The sequence below is a fragment of the Charadrius vociferus genome, unplaced genomic scaffold, assembly GCF_000708025.1.
Source record: "Charadrius vociferus isolate BGI_N301 unplaced genomic scaffold, ASM70802v2 scaffold92, whole genome shotgun sequence".
Classification (NCBI taxonomy): Eukaryota; Metazoa; Chordata; class Aves; order Charadriiformes; family Charadriidae; genus Charadrius; species Charadrius vociferus.
This window is the reverse complement of record NW_009647874.1, coordinates 3588254-3609541: the sequence shown is the minus strand read 5'-3', so window position 1 is coordinate 3609541 and position 21288 is coordinate 3588254. Positions and strand designations below refer to the sequence as shown.

Genomic DNA, 21288 nt, shown 5'->3' with positions numbered 1-21288 from the left:
AATTACATGCAGTCTGTTCAGTCAGCAAGTCCACAAGCTGCTCCCAACCCACCAGAACAGCACTGCTCTTGCTTAGACAACGCTTGGGGAATCTAAAGGAGCACCAAAAGTCTGCTGGAAACCTGAGGAAAGAATCAGGGAACTGTGGTGATGGGAAGGTGAGTGGTGTGGAGATTAGGATCCCTTGATCAGATCGTGGGGAAGGTGGGGCCTGTGGAAGATGCATAGTGGCTTGAGGTTTAGGTGACACTGGACATAGCTCCATGCAAACCTAGATTTCTTCAGTTCTACTTGACACACATAAAAAACCCCAAACAACCCAATCCCTCCTGAGTCACCCAATTTATAACTTTTTTTTTTTTTGTAATTTTCTTTAAAGTTAATATTTATTTCACCTTGCTGCCTGTGGCTGCATCCACCAAAACTCAGAACTCTGGAAAGACGTTGCTTAATCCGAAGTTATTCTGGCTCTGCATCAAAGTTATAAGAGCTGTCTGTGGAGCATTGGCTTGAGGTTGCTCCTCTGCAAAATAGCCCCAGAGATGGCTGGGCTGGTAAATCCAGAGAACAGGGGGGGCCTCGTGTTGCTTTGCGACCAGGAAACTTTCATCTTCCTCCTCTATATAGGACAGGAAAATGTGAGCCACAAAATCCATGAGCAGCAAATTAAACAAATGCCAGGATCCTAGGTTTGAAGAAAAACAAACCCAATTTTAGCATCCTTTTCATTTGCTTATCTTCATGATCTGCATAATGAAGCACAGGGCTTCATTATAGTAATGGGCTAGACAAAGTAGCAGACTAGCACTCAGCAAACAGTACTGACAAAATTATGTACTTCCAAATATCACAGCAAAATAGGCACCAACTGCAGATTTTAAACATGAGCATAAGCCTTTCCCCCTTATTTTAGCTAGAGAGGAAAGCGTACTTGTGTTTAGTCACTTTCCTGTTCAAGTTCTTCCCCCATATTCACTGCTACTACATGGCTTATCAACAACCACACATCATCCCCATTCCAACTCTTCCCAAGCAAACTCTGCTCCAGATGTATATATGTCTTGTATCTGGGACATTAAACGGCCTGCTTGGAAGCTTGGGGCATAACTGCTGAAAGCCAAGAGAGACTCACTGAGGCCATTGACTTTTGAATCATACCTTGGTTGAAAGTCCTTAAAGTAAAGAGCAGGTCTCCTTCCATGCCATAAATCTGCATAGCAATTCATAAGATCTGCATCCCACAACCATGTTTAAATGGACATCAACAAAGAGATACCCTAATTTACATGAACCGCCAAGGTTTACAGAGCTTTAAAAATGAAAAATACTGCCTCTTTTGATGTTACGTGTGTCTGAGAAGCTGCTGCTTCTGCTGTTTGTCCTTTTGTGCATCTTTAAATTATAGCAAAGTAAGTGGAAGTGCTTGTTTATCTATAGGACAAGGAAAGGGACTTTTATACTTGGAGTTCAAACTATACAGACCTGACACTAGTAGTCCATGAGCGTTTCTAACAGTCTTACAGGTGTTTTCAATATAGTCGGTAAGAGTAAGCGTGAAACAAGATCTACCACTCCAGTTGTCCCTTGGGATAATAGAGAGGAACGCAGGTTTGAAGAGGTTGAAGCCGCTTGCTTTCAAAAGAGGAATGCACAGGTCGCTGTCGAGCCAGCGTTGCTCAGCAATACATCCCTGAATGCCTCAGAAGGGAGACCAGTAAAGGAAATGGAGGTGGGCCAGCTGACGCGAGGTTCTGTGATGGAGATGTGTAGAGCACATTTGCTGGAGAAGAGGTGGAGCTGAAAGAGCTGTAGAGGTCCCATTAGCCCTGACTGCTGCAGCACACCTGCTCCTTTGTGCCTTGCAGGGGGGTAACTGCACGGTTTCTGCCGTCACACTTGAGCATCACCCATGTGGAGGCTGGGCTGGAAAAGGGTAAAAGTCAATCCTAAATTCAGAGCTGTGAGTGTGCCGGTATATTATGTGTGCCAGATGTGCCAAGCTCCAAGGCAAGAACCCTAGACAGAAGTAAGTTTGGGTTTGGTTACTGGTATGTGGTTTGTTTTGGGGGGAGGCACACTTCATTAACATGAAATTCACACATTTCCCTAAGTAATAGTGTTTCCTTAGCGTGGATGCTACATATTTCAACTTGCAGGCTGTCCACCATTCTTGCAAGAAGTGCTGAGATTTAAGAAATTTCTGAAAAGCAGTGACCCCGAGTACAGAACTTTTACACCAGATGGTTTGTTAATGTAACAGCTCCAGCCTTGTTCACTAAAACTCAAAATCCTACCGGAAGAGAAACATGGGAAAGAAGGGATGTTATTAGGTCATATAGCCCAACATCTTAAAGAACCAAAGGTATTGAGAGAGAAGATAATAATGATCGAATTAATTGAAGCATCACAGAGAAAGATTAAAAGACATTTTTAAAATCTCTCATATGTGAGAATAAATTCAGTCTCAGTCCTACCGAAGTGTAGTAGGAAGATAGTCATAAGTGGGATGAGAATATCATTTGTAACTAGTTTAAGGAAGGTTCAGCAGAGGAAGGGATGCTCTCCATCAGTTGTGTCCCCAAGCACCAACAACTGCAGAACACGGAGGCAATTCATTAAATTCTTCTTGCGGTGGAAAGAGGGAAGAGGATTTCATCATCGTGGGGAATTTCAATAAACATTATGCTTCCAGTGCTGTTCTTGGAATTCATTTCTGATATCCTCATAGCCCAAAATATTGCATGTAACATTGGAGAGTTTTGTGTAGAACTCCTCCGGAGAGAGAGAAAGGAATGATTATTTTTTTATTACTGTAACGCAGCAGCTGATGGACAAGGGACCCTACTGTGCTATGCTCCCTGCAGACACAGAACAAAACGCTGATCCCGCTCCAGAGAGTTTGCATTCCAAATATAAGGCAAAAGGTAGCAGCTAGATGCAGAAAAGAGGTGCGCACATACATGCACATACGCTGACATTAGCAGGGGAAGAATACTGAAGAATACAAAAGGCAACAACCTTAACACACCCCTTTGTTATGTCTTTGTAGGAAACACATGAAAGTATAGTTTTGAAGGGGCATTTCAAAGAAGATAATGAGGTTTGCTTTGGCTATTTGTGTGAAGCCTCTATGTGACAGAAGAGGAAAAAATATGAAGGTGCTCCTTTGAAAATCTAAAAAGCGGTTCACGCAGTTTGGGATCAGATGCTACTCACAGGAGATGGTGCATTTCTGCAGCATGAATAATAGAGAGCGAGCCTCTGAAAGGTTTTACAAATGAAGAGAAAGGTGGGTATGGTTGATGAAATATAGCAATGGAAGAGACTGAACTGATTCAAGACGTATATTGTACCACTTCAATCCACTTTGAGTGACTGTGACTGCACAGTCCCTCGGCTTCTCTTGCCTTGCTCTGGTGGGGGATGGATTTGGTGCTTGACAGCTCAGAGCCCTAAAACAGAGAGAAAACCAAGCCAGCTAAAGGAGTGCCTAGTTTTCGGTCAGTTTAATGCCTTAAACAGGCTTGCTACTGGCTAGGCAAGCACTTATGTCAGTGTAAGGCATAAGGAAAAGGAGCATATAGCTGTTGTCAGAGGAACTATCTGCCTTTTTGGCAAGTAGTTATCACAGTGGCTCTGCTCTGGTTGTATTATACAGAAAGAACCCGAAGGATTGGGAGCTATCACTTGAGAGATCTGGAATTTTTACGGTTTGGGATATTAGTGGCCCCAGCTCTCCATCACACCCTTCTGCTGGGGTGTGCGGGTCTTGTAGGGGGGGGAGAGCAGAGGCTCACACCTCAGGCTGCTCTTCCCCGTATTTCCACAGACAAATGATGGCTTCTGCCGAAAGGGGGAGTCCTGCCCTTCCCACCACCTCCAGCTGCACGCTCGCTTCTGCTCATCCCACAGTTTGGATCAGAAGACAAAGGTGGCTGAAAACGAATCGTTTCATTTCCCTGACTTGGCTAACCACATCTGCAGGCGAATGGTGCCGCTTGATGCAAGGAAGGGAGCAGGCAGAAGCGATGCTCCTGGTGACAGTAGACTGAATTTATGTTAGTTAAAATGATCTGATGCCTCTGCCATCTCAGGACACAGAGGGGCATATCAAATGAAAGTAACAAAGATCCTACTTACCAAAACTGTCTGCATAGTTGAGGGTCAAAGCCTTGCTTACTGCAGTCAGTAGGAAGTTCCATCTCAACTGAAAATCCGATGCCACTCTTCTGAACTCTTCTTTACTCCTGCTTGGCTGCAGATAGAGAAAAAAAAATTGCTTTCTGATAAAGAAATCCTTATTGTGTTGCAGAGTATTTCCCTGTACAAACTGCATACAAAGGTGGGACAAGCAGGTTTGGTTTTTTTTTGTTAGAATCCTAAAATAATTAGGTTGAAAGGGATCATGGGACATAACCTAATCCAACCTCTTGCTCAAAGCATGGCCAGCTTAGTTCAGGCCTTATCCGGCTAAGTTCTGAATACCTCCAGGATGGAGATTCCACAGCCTTTCTGGGTAACATCTTCCCATGCTTAACTACTCTCACGGTAATTTTTTTTTTCTTTTTATCTATTGGGACTTTGCTGCTACTTGTGTCTATTGTTTTACACCCTACAATTGTCAACTCCCAGGAAAAGTCCCAGTCCATCTTCCCTGTACCATCCCATGAGGTAGCTGAGGGTTATATGAGATGAAGGCACCACAGAACCGCAAAATACTATTCTTAATTAAAAAAAAAAAAAAAAAGGAAATAATCAAGTTTAAAAAGTACAATTTACCCTGCTTCTTCAGAAAGGGGCGGGGGGAAATACTTTAATCACAGCCCAGACCCAAATTAATTGGTTTGGCAACCAACCAAATGCAGTGGTGCCATCAAGCTACTGCTAATTCTGAATCACTGGTGGAACAGGGGTGGTAGAGTTGGTAACCTATGGGAAGGTGCATATGCAAGGATGATCATACTTGAATCTTTCACAAGAGCTAGAGACATTGTACTAGAAACCATGACTCTCCTACCTCCTAAAAGTCAACATGTTCATGAATCAATTATTTTGAGAATCATGAAGTGTTCTTTTGATTTTTACTAACATTTCTCTACTGAATTCTGGTATATTAGGGACTGTTACAGCATATATCTACAAAATGAGAGCAGATACTGAAACCGTCCGAGTGGATATATGCGCAGAAATATGCTTGTAGTTGTTTGCACAGATGGAATTTTTGTACGCTAATTGATTCCCCCTTTTTCTGCAGCATGCATAAATTGTATTTATGCAAATCTGCAGTCTGGTCAGATTGCTAGTGTACAATGTAGCTCCTGCAGACTAGTGACAGTCAGCCTATAGCAGGATAAATGATGTGATCAGTCTTTCTTTTCTGAAATTATTAAATTAATTTTATACCTGAATGACAAAAGCCTGAAGATTTGAAGACACACAGTTCAGAAGAACCCGAATATCTGTGGAAGGTGCCAGCAAAGACATTAAGTCGTTCAAACCTATGAAATATAGAAGGCAGATCATGACTTGAAGTGATTGGCTTGCTTTTTGGTTTGTTTATGCTGTTTTCAGTGCTTTATTTCTTTTATCTGTAGTTTAAAATATATTAAGACATCTGTTTATAGCATTTTGATTAATATAATCATAGTGTTCCTTTAGTGAGGAAGAGTACCCTACTTTGAAATCAGTCAGAATTCATGTTTATGTCCATTTCCACCATATCTGCGCTAACCTAGTCATCATGGCAAAGGTGGCAAGAATAAACACTTCCAATGTAAAAGCTGGAATTTGGTTATATGCAATACCAACTTACTTATCTGAGATTTTATGTGGCTGTGGAAAAAAAAATAACCTTGGTTTATCTGTTGGGGGGAAGAAAACAGTTTTAAAACAATAACTGAAAATGTAGAATATTCTGTAGACCGACAGAATTATATAGAATATTGCCAGATATCAGCACAGCTGCTTGCCCAAAAGATTGGAACCTACCACCCGGTGCCAAAAGCTACATCACTATGGCACCTCTCTCAGTTTATACCCTTCTCACTGAGACCTCTTCCTTCAAAAAGGCATACGGATAGTGTCTGTGAAACTTTGCTTATTATAAGTAGCAATTTGGAAAAGCAATGAAAACAGAGAATACAATCAGAGAATGCATCTTGGAAAGAATAAAATCATCGTTAATATAACAAGCAAATGTAATATAAGCATTCTACGCAGTGGTTTTGATTTTAAACCATATATAAATATTAGTTAAATGGTTCTCCTGTTGGTTCTGTGAAACAGGTAAATTATTATTCCCACTGAAAGCCCTCACGGAAAGGCTGTGGCACATCCCTTGTCAGTGCGCGAGGCGATGGTGGGCCAGGAACAAAGAACTGAGGTTTCCCCCTGTCAATTCTATGCACAGCCTCCTCCAACTTGCCATCTCTTGCTAATAATTTAAATAGCAGCCCATTAATCTAAAAATTAACTTGCCATTATGTCACCATCCCTTTTCATTAAGCTGGCAAATGCATTATGTCATGGCTGCATACAACCTGCGTACTTTATTGTTTACAGCAGCACATCCACAGGCCGCAATACAGCGAAAGGACACGAAACCTGAAAGGCCAATAGTCCTCATCCAGTTCAGCATACAATATTTTAAAATCTGGCCACAAGAAATGATTTTCTGTACTTTGATTAATAACAGAGAAAAATGCAAAATGCAACTCTTGGAAACTTCTTTTTTTCTCAGAGAAAAAGGTAAAAAATTAATATCCCCGTTTGTCAACCTTCTTCTAGAAGATATAGCATTTAGTAACACAAACCCCACTCCTGCTGCTATAGAAAGCTCTAAAAGAGAGTCAGAACGGAAAGCCTTTCATTCTTAACCTTTAAAGTTAAAAGGATAATACGATATGCTCCATTCTCAATTTTATTGGCACTTTTCCAGTACTTCGGGTTATGGTAAGGCTGTAATTCCCATTAGGGCAGATGCCATGAATAAACAAGAGGAAATGCTGGAGCTTTAACAATGGCAAGCCAGGGCTTAAGCGGATAGACAAAATACAGCAAAAAAAAAAATATTACATTTGAGTTCTATGTCGCTCTGCAGCTCGTCCAGATTCCTAAACTTCATTTGAAAGAGGTTTCCAGGCACATCCAGAAATCCCTGATCGATGACAGCATGCAAGTCTGATCGCAGAACAGTGACTTTGCTGTTGCTGTTCAAGACTGTTCTCATTGTCTACAGAGAATAAGAAAACAGTTAATGCCTTTCATTTTCTCAAGTCCTTAACTTAGTCAAAAAGCTTCCCTTATTCGATACCAGACTTTATATAACCAGTCTCCAAATTGGAAAAAAAAAAAAAAAATCAAAGGAGACGAATCTGAAGTTGTCTTCAAGAGTTTTTTGTTCTGGGAGATACTCTTTTCAATGATACTCTGTGTCGCTGTCTGTGGCGGAGCAGACAAGGCTAACATGCTTGAAGTATCTGGGCAATTGCCTGAGTAATTGGTTTTGCCTGGAGTTATTACAGTTACACCAAATAACAGTATTCTGTCTAAAACATGGAATGGTGTATCAAGGCTGACGTTACCTGCCCTTAGTACATGTTTCAATTAAATTCAAAGGCAAGTTTTCTCAAGTTGCCTAAACCTTTAAGAAGGTAAAAATAACATAAAAAAATATGATGTTAGTTAAAAAAAATATTGGTTGGGATTTCATCCTTTATTCGCTAATGAATCATTTGTGAATGAATATGGCTTCATATTTGTCCCAAAAAGTATTAGTCATAGATATTGCAAACAATTTTCAGCCTAACATTTGATCCTCATCTTTTCACTTTTTTTTTTTTTTATTGAATTGCTAATATCAAACAGTATTGCTTCAGATTCTTGATGAAATGGTGAAAAAGGTGAAGGAAATAATTAAACCTGAATCCATTAAAATTTGTTAATCTATACATTTAGCCTCTAACTTCCATACTGAAATCAGTAAGATCCTAAAGCCTTTATTGAATTTTGGGCTTTTATATTAATAATCCATGTCCAGTGTGTCCTTCCAGAGGAAAAATATTTTTTCTAAAAAAACCTTCAGGATTCGTAAACACTTTAACGAATCCCATTCACCAGGTGCTTACCATGACCCCACAAACAGCAGTGAATGCAACTACTCTTTTGCAAGCATAATTTCCAATCTGGCCATTCCTCTTTTTCGTCATTCTGCTAGCTTTACTGAAATACCAAAAGCACTCTGATTCTCGCTCAGTTATCCCCTTCAGGTAAGTTAAAGAAAGTCTTGTTTTTCAATTCTATTTTACTTGGAGTTTCCAGTGTCAGAAGAAGAGCTGCTGCTTGCAACAAGAACAAAAACCCCAAATTGTGCCCACCTTCAGCGTGCTGCTGGCACCCAACTCCATGCTCAGACTAGTCCCTTTAGCCATTGCCCTTCACTGTACTAAAAATAATTCTCTAAATGACTGACACCCAGCTCTGCCAATACTTAAATACAGCTTACCAGAGGCAGGAATCAGCCCCAAGACATGACAAGCAGCATATTCACATTCCTTTCTCGCAGGGAATTTGCACCTTTTTATGCTCTAATTACTTCTGTATGTCCAGGTAGTAGCAGCTGTCAGACTGCTTTATCTACACATGATGGGAAAGTTACTTTTTTTTTTTTCTTTTGAATGCTGACCCTGACAAAATTGTTCCTATTTTCTCGACAGGTGGCTAAATTATTGCAAACTACTGTACAAGGGTCAGTATGGTTACACCGTTCACAGGCTGCAGCTGCACAGCTCCTCCATAGTACTTCTCATTAGGAGCTCTCTCACCTGCTTTGACCATCAGTCTCTAGTTGAAATTCCAGGTGCCTTTTAGACAGAGAAAACCGAGAAGGATGATTAAAAATATCAAATAACTCCTACGTGAGAAGATAAGATAAACTCCAGCTTCGGACAGAAATAACTGAGGAACGATGCGATGGAGACTTGCAGGGAGAATTGCATGAAGAAAGGTAGAAATTTTAAAATAATAAAAGAAAGTATTTTTTCACACAACAAATAATCAGACCTTGGAACTCGCTACTTCAAGATGTTGTGGATGTGAAAATCAAGCTGTTAAATACCAAGATGTGGATATAACTTTCATCTGATGTTGCTGGAAGCCAGGAGAGCACAATGGAGGAGGAGTGAGTTATCACTTGCTCTACTCATACCCACGTCACGGGAGCATCTGATGAGGGCCACCAGGGGAAACAGGATTGGGTCTGACTAAAACACTCAGTAGTCCTTTCTGAGGGACGTCCACCTCCCCATGAAGCATCTGCATGTTTGTCACAAGATGAAAATTTTAAAGACCTGTGGTGTTCAGCTAACCATTTTCTGGTGTGTGTTGAACAGGGGACTGCATTTGCAGGAGAATTTTTGGCTGGTATTTGTTTCCGACCCTGTTTTGCTGCAGGCCAGTATCCATAGCTTTGGCAAGATCTCTAACAGAAGTTGTAATAGAGGCTATGTGACCACTGAAAGACTGCACGGGTGCTCATTTACAAGACTTACATAATTTCACTTATTGAAACTGTTGTTTTTAAATTGCTGATGCGACTAATCATCAGGTACACTGGAACTCCTTTGCCTTTCCCTTGTATTTTAAAGAGGCTCTAGAGAAGGTGCAAACATCATTTTCTTGTAAGAACAGTACCAAGAGCTCATTAGCATGAGCCAGAACCAGGCTCAGAATGTAAACATAGATCTGAACCCGATTCTCAGGACTATGAGCTTCACTTTGTGCTGGTTAAATGGAGTAAAGGGGACACACAGCAGCCAGAGGCTGCCGCTAGAGAATTCCCCCCGACTGGTCTTAACTTCTCTTGCCCTAAATTTCGAGGGTGTAAATTCAATGTTGAGTATCTGCAGCTTTTCCACATGTTAGGAGCAGGCAGGGAAGAAGCAAAAAGCTGCAACCAGCCCCTTGACATCACAGCTCGAGCGCAAGGAGGAGGATGTAAAGCCTGAGTACACAAATCAAATGCAAATGGCTGGGAATAGCTGGCACTTGCACTCTTGCTGGATCACGTCCTTCCATAAGAAACAATGGTTTAGAGGCACGTGAAGCTGAGCTTTTCAAGTAGTTAGTATCTCCAAGGGCTGCTGCAGCAAACGGGAACTGCGAGTGCTCAGCACCTCACAGAAGTCAACCTTCTGCCTTTGTTAGTACACCTATGCACGTTTGTGCATTATAATGATTTTCTAAAACTTTTCATAGTGAGGTGTCTCTTGTGTGTTGCTGGTGATGACTTTTCCCATAAAGGGAAGCTACAGTTATTAAGGAAGAATGTGACACTGCCGTGCAGTTCATGAAGCCACAGTTCCATTCCTTCCTTCTCTTTATTGTGGGGACACAGTGTAGTGATTTAAGCCAGGCGGCATGTTGGGAAAATCTTGTACTTGCTGTTTGAAGAAGAGGAGAAAATATACCACCTGTTCTCCTCTGCTTCCTTCCCCATTCGTGACCTATGTGTTCTGTCTTGGCCCAGACTGCCTTAAAAGCCAAGATTTTGGACACCAGTGGAAGGAAGGCTGCAGAGAGGGTACAGCCCCTTGTAGTAATGCAGCACTGAATAAGTACAGGCTAATGAAACAATTTACTTTGCAGTGGTCAAAGGGGTAAATATGCAGCTCCTGGATGCATTTCCTTTGTCAATGTAGCTGAGAAGAATGATACTGTAGAGCAAAAAGCAGGCAGAAATATTAACTGAGAGATTTTTATCTCTTTCTTCCCAAGGAGAATAGCCAGTCTGAGTGATGACCCTGAGGAGGAAATTTCAGAGGATGCGTCCCTGCAGCACTCATTCCAACACTGTCTGGTCAGAGGGTGGAGAAGATTTTGCCAGCTGATCCCTGGGATACATGAAGTTGGTGAGAGTCTTGTGCCCTTATAGACCTCACACCCTGCTCCCTGACCATGCAGCTTCTCCGCAGACGGCATATTAGCGATTTTCCTTGTGCAGGCTGCTGTAGCACTCGTCAAAGAGAGTAATCAGGATGCTACGTAAAACCAATTTTAGAATAACTCCAGCAAGTGCCATCTGACCAGCTTTTGCATGGCTGGGTGAACATACTGGAAACTGTCATCTGACCCTTCCAGCTCCTGTGTTCTCTCCTTGGGGGACGATTGACCATATCTCAGAGGCTTTCACAGAATCCAGAGGGAGGAAAATGCCCCCTCAGCATACTTATAGTGTGGGAAGAGATATGTAGGAGGGTGAGAACTATTTGGACTATGGTCAGTATACAGATAAGAACACCTGTGCTGCTGCTGTTGTCATACAATGGAACATCCCAGAAATAGTCCAAACTGCTTGAGTGAATGAGATGCCCATTTTTTTTTCGTTTCATGGATTCTGGAACATACCTTGGCCATGTTCGAAAGGTCTGTCTTTCTCCTCAGTCTTTTTACAAACAGTGTAACTTCTGTTAAAGAAGAAGAGGCAGATGTTTCACATCATTAATATTTTACAGTCTAAAAGACGTTAATGAAGACAGATCTTTTAAGTTAGAAAGTAGATCCCTAGGGGAGCAACAGGCTAACAAAGGGCACGGCAGGGGCACTGAGCCAGCATTATGGGCTGGGCTGGGGACCCTCCCAGTTTAATGCTGGCAAGCAGAAGCTGTCACCACTCTTCCTTCACTGCAAATCCCATAACACACTGGAAGAACACTTATATTATTTTTTTACATTAAATACTTCTCAATCAAGACTAATACTCTTTTACACGTATGGTTTAAGGTGGATGAAAGCAACATTAATTTTAAACCTCCTGTATTTTGTTTAGAGGGTTTACATTTCCACGTTTACGCATCTATAATTCTACAGCACTGTTAATAGGAGCTGGGTTCTTTGGTTCTATTTTCTCCTGTTTATAATAAGTTGTAATTATGACAAGCATGGTCCAATAATATCCTTTTTAAGAATAAAATATAAAATAACTGATTCTTAGTTACAGGAAAATAGAGTATAAAGCAACTTACAAACCTCTGCAGACAGGCAATGATTTTCAAGTGAAAATGTCTGTTTCCCTGAAGTTTGTACAAACCAGAAAGACCAGGGTCGCAGCTGATTAATTAGATATACTTCCATGCACACTCATGTTAAAAACACATTGCTAAGTTTGCTCTGTCAAGTATTCAAGTGCAGGAAACTTAAACGCTTCTATGCAAACGCACATAGCTCGGGGAACAAACAAGAGGAGTTAGACATGTGCACACGCCCCCAGGACTATGATCTTATTGGCAATCATGGAGACATGGTGGGATGGCTCCTGTGACTGGAGTCTTGGAATGGAAGGACACAGGCTCTTCAGGAAGGACAGGCAGGGGAGACATGGAGGGGGTGTCACCCTCTATATCAAGGACCAGCTGGAGTACATGGAGCTCTGCCTGGGGATAGATGAGGAGCCAACCGAGAGCTTATGGGTCAGGATTAAAGGGAGGGCAGGGACAGGTGATATTCCAGTGGGGGTCTGCTACAGGCCCCCCGACCAGGAAGACCAAGCAGATGAGGGCCTCTATAGACAGAGAGGAGCAGCCTCACATTCGCAAACCCTGGTCCTCATGGGAGACTTCAAACACCCTGATATCAGTTGGAGAGACAACACAGCAGGGCCTAAGCAATCCAGGAGCCTCCTGGAATGTGCCGATGATAACTTCTTTCTCCAAGAGATAGAGGAACCAATGAGGAGAGGTGCTATGCTGGACCTTGTTCTCACCAGCAAGGAGGAGCTGATGGGGAATGTAGAGCTCAAGGGCAGCCTTGGCTGCAGTGACCTTGAGATGGTGGAGTTCAAGATCCTTAGGTCAGTGAGGAGGGCGCACAGCAAGCTCACTACCTTGGAGCAGACTTTGGCCTCTGAGAAGCCAGGGATCAAGTTAGGAAAACTGAAGCCCAGATGGAATTAAATCTGGCCAGGGATGTCAAGGGAAACAAGAAAAGCTTCTACACATATGTCAGCGATAGAAGAAAGACTAGGGAAAATGCGGGACCTCTCTGAAAGGAAATGGAAAAGCTGGTCACCCTGGATATGGAGAAGGCTGAAGTACTCAATGATTTTTTTTGCCTCAGACTTCGCCACACTGCTCAAGTCTCAGAAGGCAAAGGCAGGGACTGGGAGAATGAGGAACCACCCACTGTAGGAGAAGATCAGGTTCAAGACCATCTAAGGAACCTGAAGGTGCACAAATCCACGTGACCTGATGAGATACAGCTGTGGGTCCTGTGGGAACTGGCGGATGAAGTTGCTAAGCCACCATCCACCATATTTGAGAAGTTGTGGCAGTCCAGTGAAGTTCCTGCTGACTGGAAAAGGGGAAACATAACCCCCATTTTTAAAAAGGGGAAAAAGGAAGACCCAGGGAACTACAGGCCAGTCAGTCTTACCTCTGTGCCCACCAAGGTCATGGAGCAGATCCTCCTGGAAACTAGACTAAGGCACATGGAAAATAAGGAGGTGTTCGGTGACAGTCAACATGGCTTCACTAAAGGCCAATTGTGGCTGAAAAATTTGGTGGCCTTTTATGACAGGGTTACATACATCCAGGGTTCCTGGACAAGGAAAGAGCAACTGACATCATCTACCCGGACTTGTGCAAAGCATTTGACTGTCCCAAACGACATTCTTGTCTCTAAATTGGAGAGACGTGGCTTTGACGGATGGACCACTTGGTGAATAAGAAATTGGCTGGATGGCTGCACTGAAAGAGTCAACAGTTCCATCTCCAAGTGGAAACCAGCGATGAGTGGTGTTCCTCAGGGGTCAGTATTGGGACCACTGCTATTTAACATCTTTGTCGCAGACATGGACAGTGGGACTGGGTGCACCCTCAGCAAGTTTGCTGATGACACCAAGCTGTGTGGTGATGTCAACATGTTGGAGGGAAGGGATGCCATCCAGAGGGACCTGGACAGGCTTGAGAGGTGGGCCTGTGCAAACCTCATGAAGTTCAACAAGGCCAAGTGCAAGGTCCTGCACTTGGGTTGGGGCAATCCCAAGCACAAACACAGGCTGGGCAGAGAATGGATTGAGAACTACCGTGAGGAGAAGGGTGGTGTTGGTTGATGAGAAGCTCAACATGAGCCAGAAATGTGCAATTGCAGCCTAGAAGGCCAGCCGTATCCTGGGCTGCATCAAAAGGAGCTTGGCCAGCAGGTCAACGGAGGTGATTCTGCCCCTCTGCTCTGGTGAGACTCCATCTGGAATTCTGTGTGCAGCTCTGGAGCCCTCAACATAAGAAGGACATGGACCTGTTGGAGCAATTCCAGAGGAGGACCACAAAGATGATCAGAGGGCTGTAGCACCGCTCCTATGAAGACAGGCTGAGAGAGTTGGGGTTGTTCAGCCTGGAGAAGAGAAGGCTCCAGGGAGACCTTATAGTGGCCTTCCAGTACCTAAAGCAGGCCTACAGGAAAGACAGGGAGGGACTCTATCGGGGAGTGTAGTGGTAGAACGACGGGTAACAGTTTTAAACTGGAAGAGGGTAGATTTATATTAGATCTTACAAAGAAATTCTTTACTGTGAGGGTGGTGAGGCACTGGCACAGGTTGTCCAGAGAAGTTGTGGATGCCCCATCCCTGGAGGTGTTCAAGGGCAGGTTGGATGGGGCTTTGAGCAACCTGGTCTAGTGGGAGGTGTCCCTGCCCGTGGCAGGGGGGTTGGAACTAGGTGATCTTTAAGGTCCCTTCTAACCCAAATCTTTCTGTGATTCTATGATTCTATGATAATTCCACAATTAAGACTGTCTGCAAGTCTTCCTTGAGCATATGAATGCTAATACAATGTTTTGTCAACACAGGACCCCTGCTTTGCCACTGAGGAGCTGGTCTTCACTCAATGAACAACTGAGGAACATTATGTTTTAGACAGAATCTTCAGCATCATATGTAACTATATGTATGTATGTACGTACATATTTACAAACACACATATATACACACACCTTTGTATAGTACAGATTTTTTCAAATCCTCCTCTAATGACAGAGTCGTAGTTTCCCTATGGGAGTATGGCTTTTTTCCCCTTTATATTGAATTGCACTATAGCCGTTAATTAATTTATCCACATAAAACTACTTGCAAGATGAAGAGGCAGAACAATACCTCAGTTTCAGAGGGCAGACTGCATATTATTCAGTCATCTACACAGCCAAAGTGATTATGGCAAGAGATAGATCTTTTTAAAAGATTCAAGTACACTTTAATTTGCCATGAATTGGGAACACTTTTGGCTTAAATTTTTTCTTACACTTTATCTGAGACTATTTATTTTTAACTGTATCCCAACTAACTCTAGTCCTCACTACTGTCAAAGTTATACCAGCTAAAAAAGTTTTTAAAATAATTTCTCTAGCAGTCTTGTAACATAATTATCTCTGCAGTTTAAGCAAAGATTTTTCTATGAAAATCTCTCTATTACTCAAACATACCTTTAAATTTGGATGTTTGGAGTGGTAATGGAAACTCTTTCACAGCATTAAGCAGCCAAAATTCAACATTTTTACTGAACAATCTGATTGACTGCATGTGTTGCACGGGCACCTCCTCCAGGAAATCATGAAGTAGGATGTTCTCCATCACCTAGAATACAAATTCATGGAGCTGCACATGATTGGTGTACTACAGATATTTACAGTGACATGGAAGAAAATTGTATTGATAGTTTAAATGTAAATAAGCCCATTTTTTTCCCCTCCAATTAAGCAATAGCTAAGCTACATTTATTAGCAGAAGGAAAAAGATCCTAACAATAAACATAATTTCCTGAATGAATTACTAGACAATACTTAATGACCTGCTGTTAATAAGAAGCAAATTATTTTGTTCAGAAAACCGCATATTTCTACATGGAATGTCACCGAGACATGCAGTGGTGTTCTCAAGGGAAAAATAACTCTCATCATTTGGAAAACAGTTATCAGTCAAAACTTCAGTCACATAACCTCATGCCAGAACCACAGACCGCATTTATAACAGCGTACTCCATTGATATTAGGGAGTTTCAAAGAAATATGTAGCAGCAAAAGGGAAGTAATCTGAAATTCCACTGGCTCCTTTAAAAGTCCAAAAGAAGCCAGAGAACAGACTTGAGGTACAAACGAATATCCCATTGTACAGCCCATAAGAAGCAGCTAGCCCTTCTCCTCGGGTAGAACTACCAAAAAGACACAAACACATAATAACATAATTACAACAAAGAAGTGTGCCAACGGTACCTTGAATAGCTGCCTATCATAGCTTTTGAACAGCTGGCATACATCTGGCAAGGACATTAGTGCTATTCTTTCAGGCTGCAGAGACCTCCAGAACGACATGATACAGGCTTCCACCTGTCGCACAAAATCCTTTATGAATTTTCACTGATTTTACACTTGTGAAACGTGAAGTGTAATGCAGTAAAACAATACACATAGGCACAGAAGAAAGAGAATGACCGTGGAGCTGGGCTCTTTGCCGGGCCCCATCCTGGCCAGGCTCCAGTGTAAGTGGAAGCATCCTGGGGCAACAAGCTGAACCTCACAAAGCAGCGTAAGAAAGAGAAGAGAAAGAATTGTGCCATGGATATGGGGATATAATGAAAGATATGTGGCTGTGGCCTTGTGTTTTGTGCTGGGCTCAGACCTGTTGATGTGCCAGGAGTGCTTAGGATATGCCTATAAACTCAGGTTCTTGGAGCATGTTGTCTTAATTACAGATTCCCGAATAATTTGACTGAATGCTCCTTTTGTCTATAAATGATCATCTACCTTGGATCAAACCATCAAGTAGATAAGCTACACAGAAACAATTTTATCCTTGGAGTTGTTTGCCATCATCAGAATGAGTGTTGTTAAAGCAAAAGCGTACCTTGTTAAGCTCTTTCTCTCTCACCATATATAAAATATCTTGACAATAGCTGTAGTAGTCATTGGCAAGCAGTCCAACCTGGAGAAGGTGACCAGAAAGAGGGTACAAAAAGATCACGGAGGCAAAGAGCTAACTAGCTTGATGACCGAATTCTTGAACGTACCATTTCATAGGAATATTTCTTCCCTAACTCTTGCTCCCAAGGATAGAATCTGCTGAATTCAGGCCAAGGGTAGTGAAATCTCTCTTGTTCAGTCTTCAGATAAATGACAGATGGAGAACAGTGCAAATCCTTGCTCTCGATGCATCAGAATTTATTTTGAACAATAAAAAAAAAAAAGTTCACAATTATCTTGTCAGTTCTGTTAAAGGTATTAAGTACTTTCTTGAAATTGTATAACATGATTTTTTAATAAGATGTATTTCTTCAGAGCAATACTTGTCCTTTTTTTTAGAAAGTAGGGGTGGACGAAAGAAACAAGCATGGCTGACTAAATGTTTAAGTCCCAAACAGTACATGAATTTCTTTTCAGAACCAGTGAATATTTAATGCTATACATAACTTCCACATATATTTTCTATAGTGCTCATTTCACAGTTGTAACCTTCTAAATAAGGCTGCAGATAGTTGGCTCTGCTGTCAGGGTGACAGCGCACTTCTCATCAGCTGTCATTACATCCACTTCAGAGCACTCATTACTGCACCTGAGTGCTCTGTAAAAATAAGACAGCCGTGCAGTCTCTCCTTTTTTTTTTTTCCTCACTTTGGTCCGCCTAAGTTGGCTGCTTATGCTCTGCTGGCTGGCTACCAACAACCCTGGTGTCAAGCCACCCCATGGCAGCACACTTATGGGAGAAGTGCCACAGGTTACGTCGCGTCTGTCCTTTTGGGCGAGCTGGGGGTTGCGCTCTTTTTTCTTAACCGTTTCCTAGTATTTAAATGCTTCTCATGCCAATAAACTCTGAGCGCATTGAAAAGACACCGGCATGAAGATCCGTTACCGCCGGCCTCAGGCAAGGAAGGTTGTGCCCCACTAACTCCCCTAACATTCAAAACCTGGGCTGTCAGCCACAATTTCCACTCTTGGCAGAGATAAAATGATTTGAGATGACATTAAGAAAAGAAAAATATTTAGCTACCAGGTGAAATAGGAGTGGGGGAAGTAAGCATTTAGTGAGATTATGCAGACAGAGATTATTTTGAAGAAGATGATGGGTTAACTGTATTTCATCAGAACATACTATATAGCCATTCTAATTAAACACACAGATAGACATTTTGTTATAAGTCTAATGTATCTGAAACTCACGGTTCTTTTTTGGGGGCTGCTGATCTTGTAACCAACTGCATGTCCATAACTGCAGGTATTTCCCCTGTGGTAAAATATACAACAGGAAAAAAAAAACCAACAAACCAACTTTAAAAACCTCACCAATTCATTCTGTATCTAGTAAGAAAATGAGTTCAAACTGGATAGAGTGCACTAGATTGGAGCATTGTGTTTGGGAAAGAAACCCCGCTCCCTTTCCTGCCATTCAGTAACCTTACAATTTTCTAACAAGTCTGAAGACCAATTTCTTAATTTTAAGGTAAAACCGAACCATTCATTATAAAGACGGCAAGGTATTAGCCATTTAACAGTGCAATGTCTTCCAACTTCTTGCAAAATTGTGGGTTTGTATTTACAGTTGCAGTTCGTTTGGAACACTAATAATTATAAACATGCAAATAATGAAATCATCCTTGCGCTTTGATTTCACAGTATTTCTATTTTCTGCAGCCTATACCAGTGTAAATGTGAAGCGTTTTTTTCCAGTTGTCCCCCATTTACTTTGCAAGCCCGCCGTGACGTTCCGCACGGTCGGAATTCACCTGGGCCTGCAAAGGCTTGACCGCTGGCTTTTGGCTGAAAAGTCGGGGATGCAGGAGCAATAGGCTGCTCTCCTGCTTTACCATCTCCTACCACTCTCCCTGCCTGTTTTGCAGAGGCTGATCCTACAGGAGGGAGAAGCAACGTTGCTAGTAAAAGGGACGTGCTGTGAGAGTTGGATTCCTCCAGTCTAGCCCCCATCTGCTGCTGCCACCTGCTCGCTGTCTGTGAAGGCATTTCAAACTCCGGGGTCCTTTTGGACTCAGCTGTTTTGAAGGGTGACAGGCAGGGGCTTTGTAGAAAATGTGCTTCTCCTGGTGTCTGCTAACACTCAGGCTATCTAACCAGATCCTGGCCGCTGGGTTTTACTGCTGTGATGTGTTATAAACCAGGGTACAACCATACATCCTGAAGGAACAGAGAACAAACTGTGATAGCTTATCTGCTTGGAAACTCAAGCCACTGAAAATGCTTCCTCTCGCTTCTCTGTTGTTGCCAGAACTGCCCCCTGCCACCTGAAAAATTACCTTTCCCTCTGCCATGAAGGCAGTGCTCCAGTGAAACAACCAAACTGGCTGCCCAAGACAGGGCACCGCATTCCTGTTGGCTATTTTTGGTAACGTTATCAACTCTTTCTCCCAGACATTTCGGAGTTGGGGGCTGGACAGAGGGACGAATGTGTAAGTAGGGATGTTTCATAACGCTTTTTCCAAATGGGTCCTTCCTGCCGATTTCTGAAGCCTGTGAAACAAAATTAATATTTTCCAGCTCCTGCTCTCCCAGGGAAGGCGGCCAGCTGTATCTTCTGCTGCTGCTGCTATGGCAACACATATCAGCATCACTCTCCTCCAGCGGGCTGGCTCCCTAGCTGGGCTGGCTCCCCACTCTCCCCCACGTGGGGATGGCGAGGTGCGTGAAGGGGTGCTTCTGCGTGGGTCCTCCTGCACCCCAGCAGCCAGCCGGCAGCTTGGTGACCATTAAGTGCAAATAGCTACAGAAAGCTAACATCTATGTGCTCCCACGGTTAGCAAAGGTGGTTGGGACTCACCCGGTGCCCGCGGAGGTGCTCGGCTGCCAGGCAGAGCTGCTCGCCTCCCCTGGAGAGTGGTGCCTGGGTAAAGATGGGACACACAAAACAAGAGGTGGGTGGGAGAAGGGGAGAAGGGGTGACAGCAAAATCACGAGGAGTTTCAGCACCTATCTTGCAGAGTTTGGATGATGCTGTGGGGTGGGATCTAGAGCTAAAATGGGAAATGCAATGGTGGGGATGATGAAAAGACTAAAAGAGGAGGTGAACGGGAGGGACAAAGGAAAAACGAAAGGAGGGAGCGTGGTGAATGTGCGCGGTGTTGACTGTCAGTTTACACTGAGCTAATTTGCTAGAATGATATCAGATTTTTTCATTAAAAAAATCGGGGGTTTGCTTCACTAGAAAGCCAGAAGCCCAAACCTTCCCTGTTACTAGAATCTTAAAGTGAGTCTTATGAAGCCAAAATTCGCTGGCATTTGCTAACGCTGCCATAATCCAAGCCTTCTTGATCTGCCAGAGCAAGTACCATTTTGGGGAGAGCTCGTCCTCAAAGCTCCCATTCCTAGAGGGCACTCTACTGTAACAGTAGATACAGTAAATCAGTAAATAGTGTATTCCCTTAAATCTCCATAATACATTTGGAGACCTCATTGGGTACAGTTGTTTTTATTTACATTTTCTTTCATAACATGATCATCAGCATCATGGTACATGTATCTTCAAAAAATCCAAGATTTCTAAATGAACCAACTCACAGGTGTCGAGCATCCCCATCACTCCAACTCAGCCAACCGACACATCCTAGGCCCCACTGACTATCAAAAGGCAAATGCCTTCTTTGTAGTCAAAGGCAAACCATTATAATCATACTGCCATTTCTATTATACCAACAAGCAAAGGTCCCAACCTGCCAGATCCCTCAGGGACCTAGTTCCTCATTACCAGCACCATGACAACTGCTGACCATTTCAATATAGTCAAGAGATATTGTTTTCAGTAATTAGAGACAGTGGATCATAGTTTTGAAACCACCTCTTTCTTCACCAACCAGCAGGTTGGGAAGATGCCTTGGTCTCTCAACTGGGGTCCCGGCTCCACCTTCCCCTCAGGTAGATGCAAAAGAAAAATCACCTGCATGTTGGACTCTATTCAGGCATGGGAGGGAGCAATAGTTGTTGCAAGTAGAAAAGTCTTCAAGTTTTCATTACTCTTTTTCTAAATTTCTAATTTTCTAATTAAAAAAAAAAAAAACAAACAGAATCTGCCATTCCTGGTTTTATCAACTTCATTAGATCATAAGAAATTAATTCTGATTTCAAAAGTACTGAACTCCACTGAGAAGACAGTAAAGATGATGTGTTCCTATTTATTTGCAGACAATGTACAAAATCCTAAATACAGATGGAAACAAACTCACTTATTTGGTTGAAGCTGCTGCTTATTTTGTATGCAGCCTAATATAATCATGCTATTCATTCATCTCTGGTTGTGTTTTGTGCTTT

At 42.5% G+C, this 21288-nt stretch overlaps 1 protein-coding gene across 1 annotated transcript in view; it reads right to left on the bottom strand.

Annotated features, from left to right (window-relative positions):
- Window positions 1-425: 425 nt before the first annotated feature.
- The window catches only part of RFX8 (RFX family member 8, lacking RFX DNA binding domain), a 65243-nt gene continuing 44380 nt past the window's right edge, over window positions 426-21288 (bottom strand). Inside the window, exons 6-16 of the mRNA XM_009883117.1 lie at window positions 19805-19867; window positions 18196-18259; window positions 17049-17177; window positions 16886-16963; window positions 16255-16368; window positions 15469-15619; window positions 11404-11462; window positions 7075-7231; window positions 5404-5498; window positions 4141-4255; window positions 426-685 (exon numbers count right to left, since the gene is read on the bottom strand). Of these exons, the coding sequence (XP_009881419.1) occupies window positions 426-685; window positions 4141-4255; window positions 5404-5498; window positions 7075-7231; window positions 11404-11462; window positions 15469-15619; window positions 16255-16368; window positions 16886-16963; window positions 17049-17177; window positions 18196-18259; window positions 19805-19867 (1285 nt within the window). The remainder of the gene's footprint in view (window positions 686-4140; window positions 4256-5403; window positions 5499-7074; window positions 7232-11403; window positions 11463-15468; window positions 15620-16254; window positions 16369-16885; window positions 16964-17048; window positions 17178-18195; window positions 18260-19804; window positions 19868-21288) is intronic.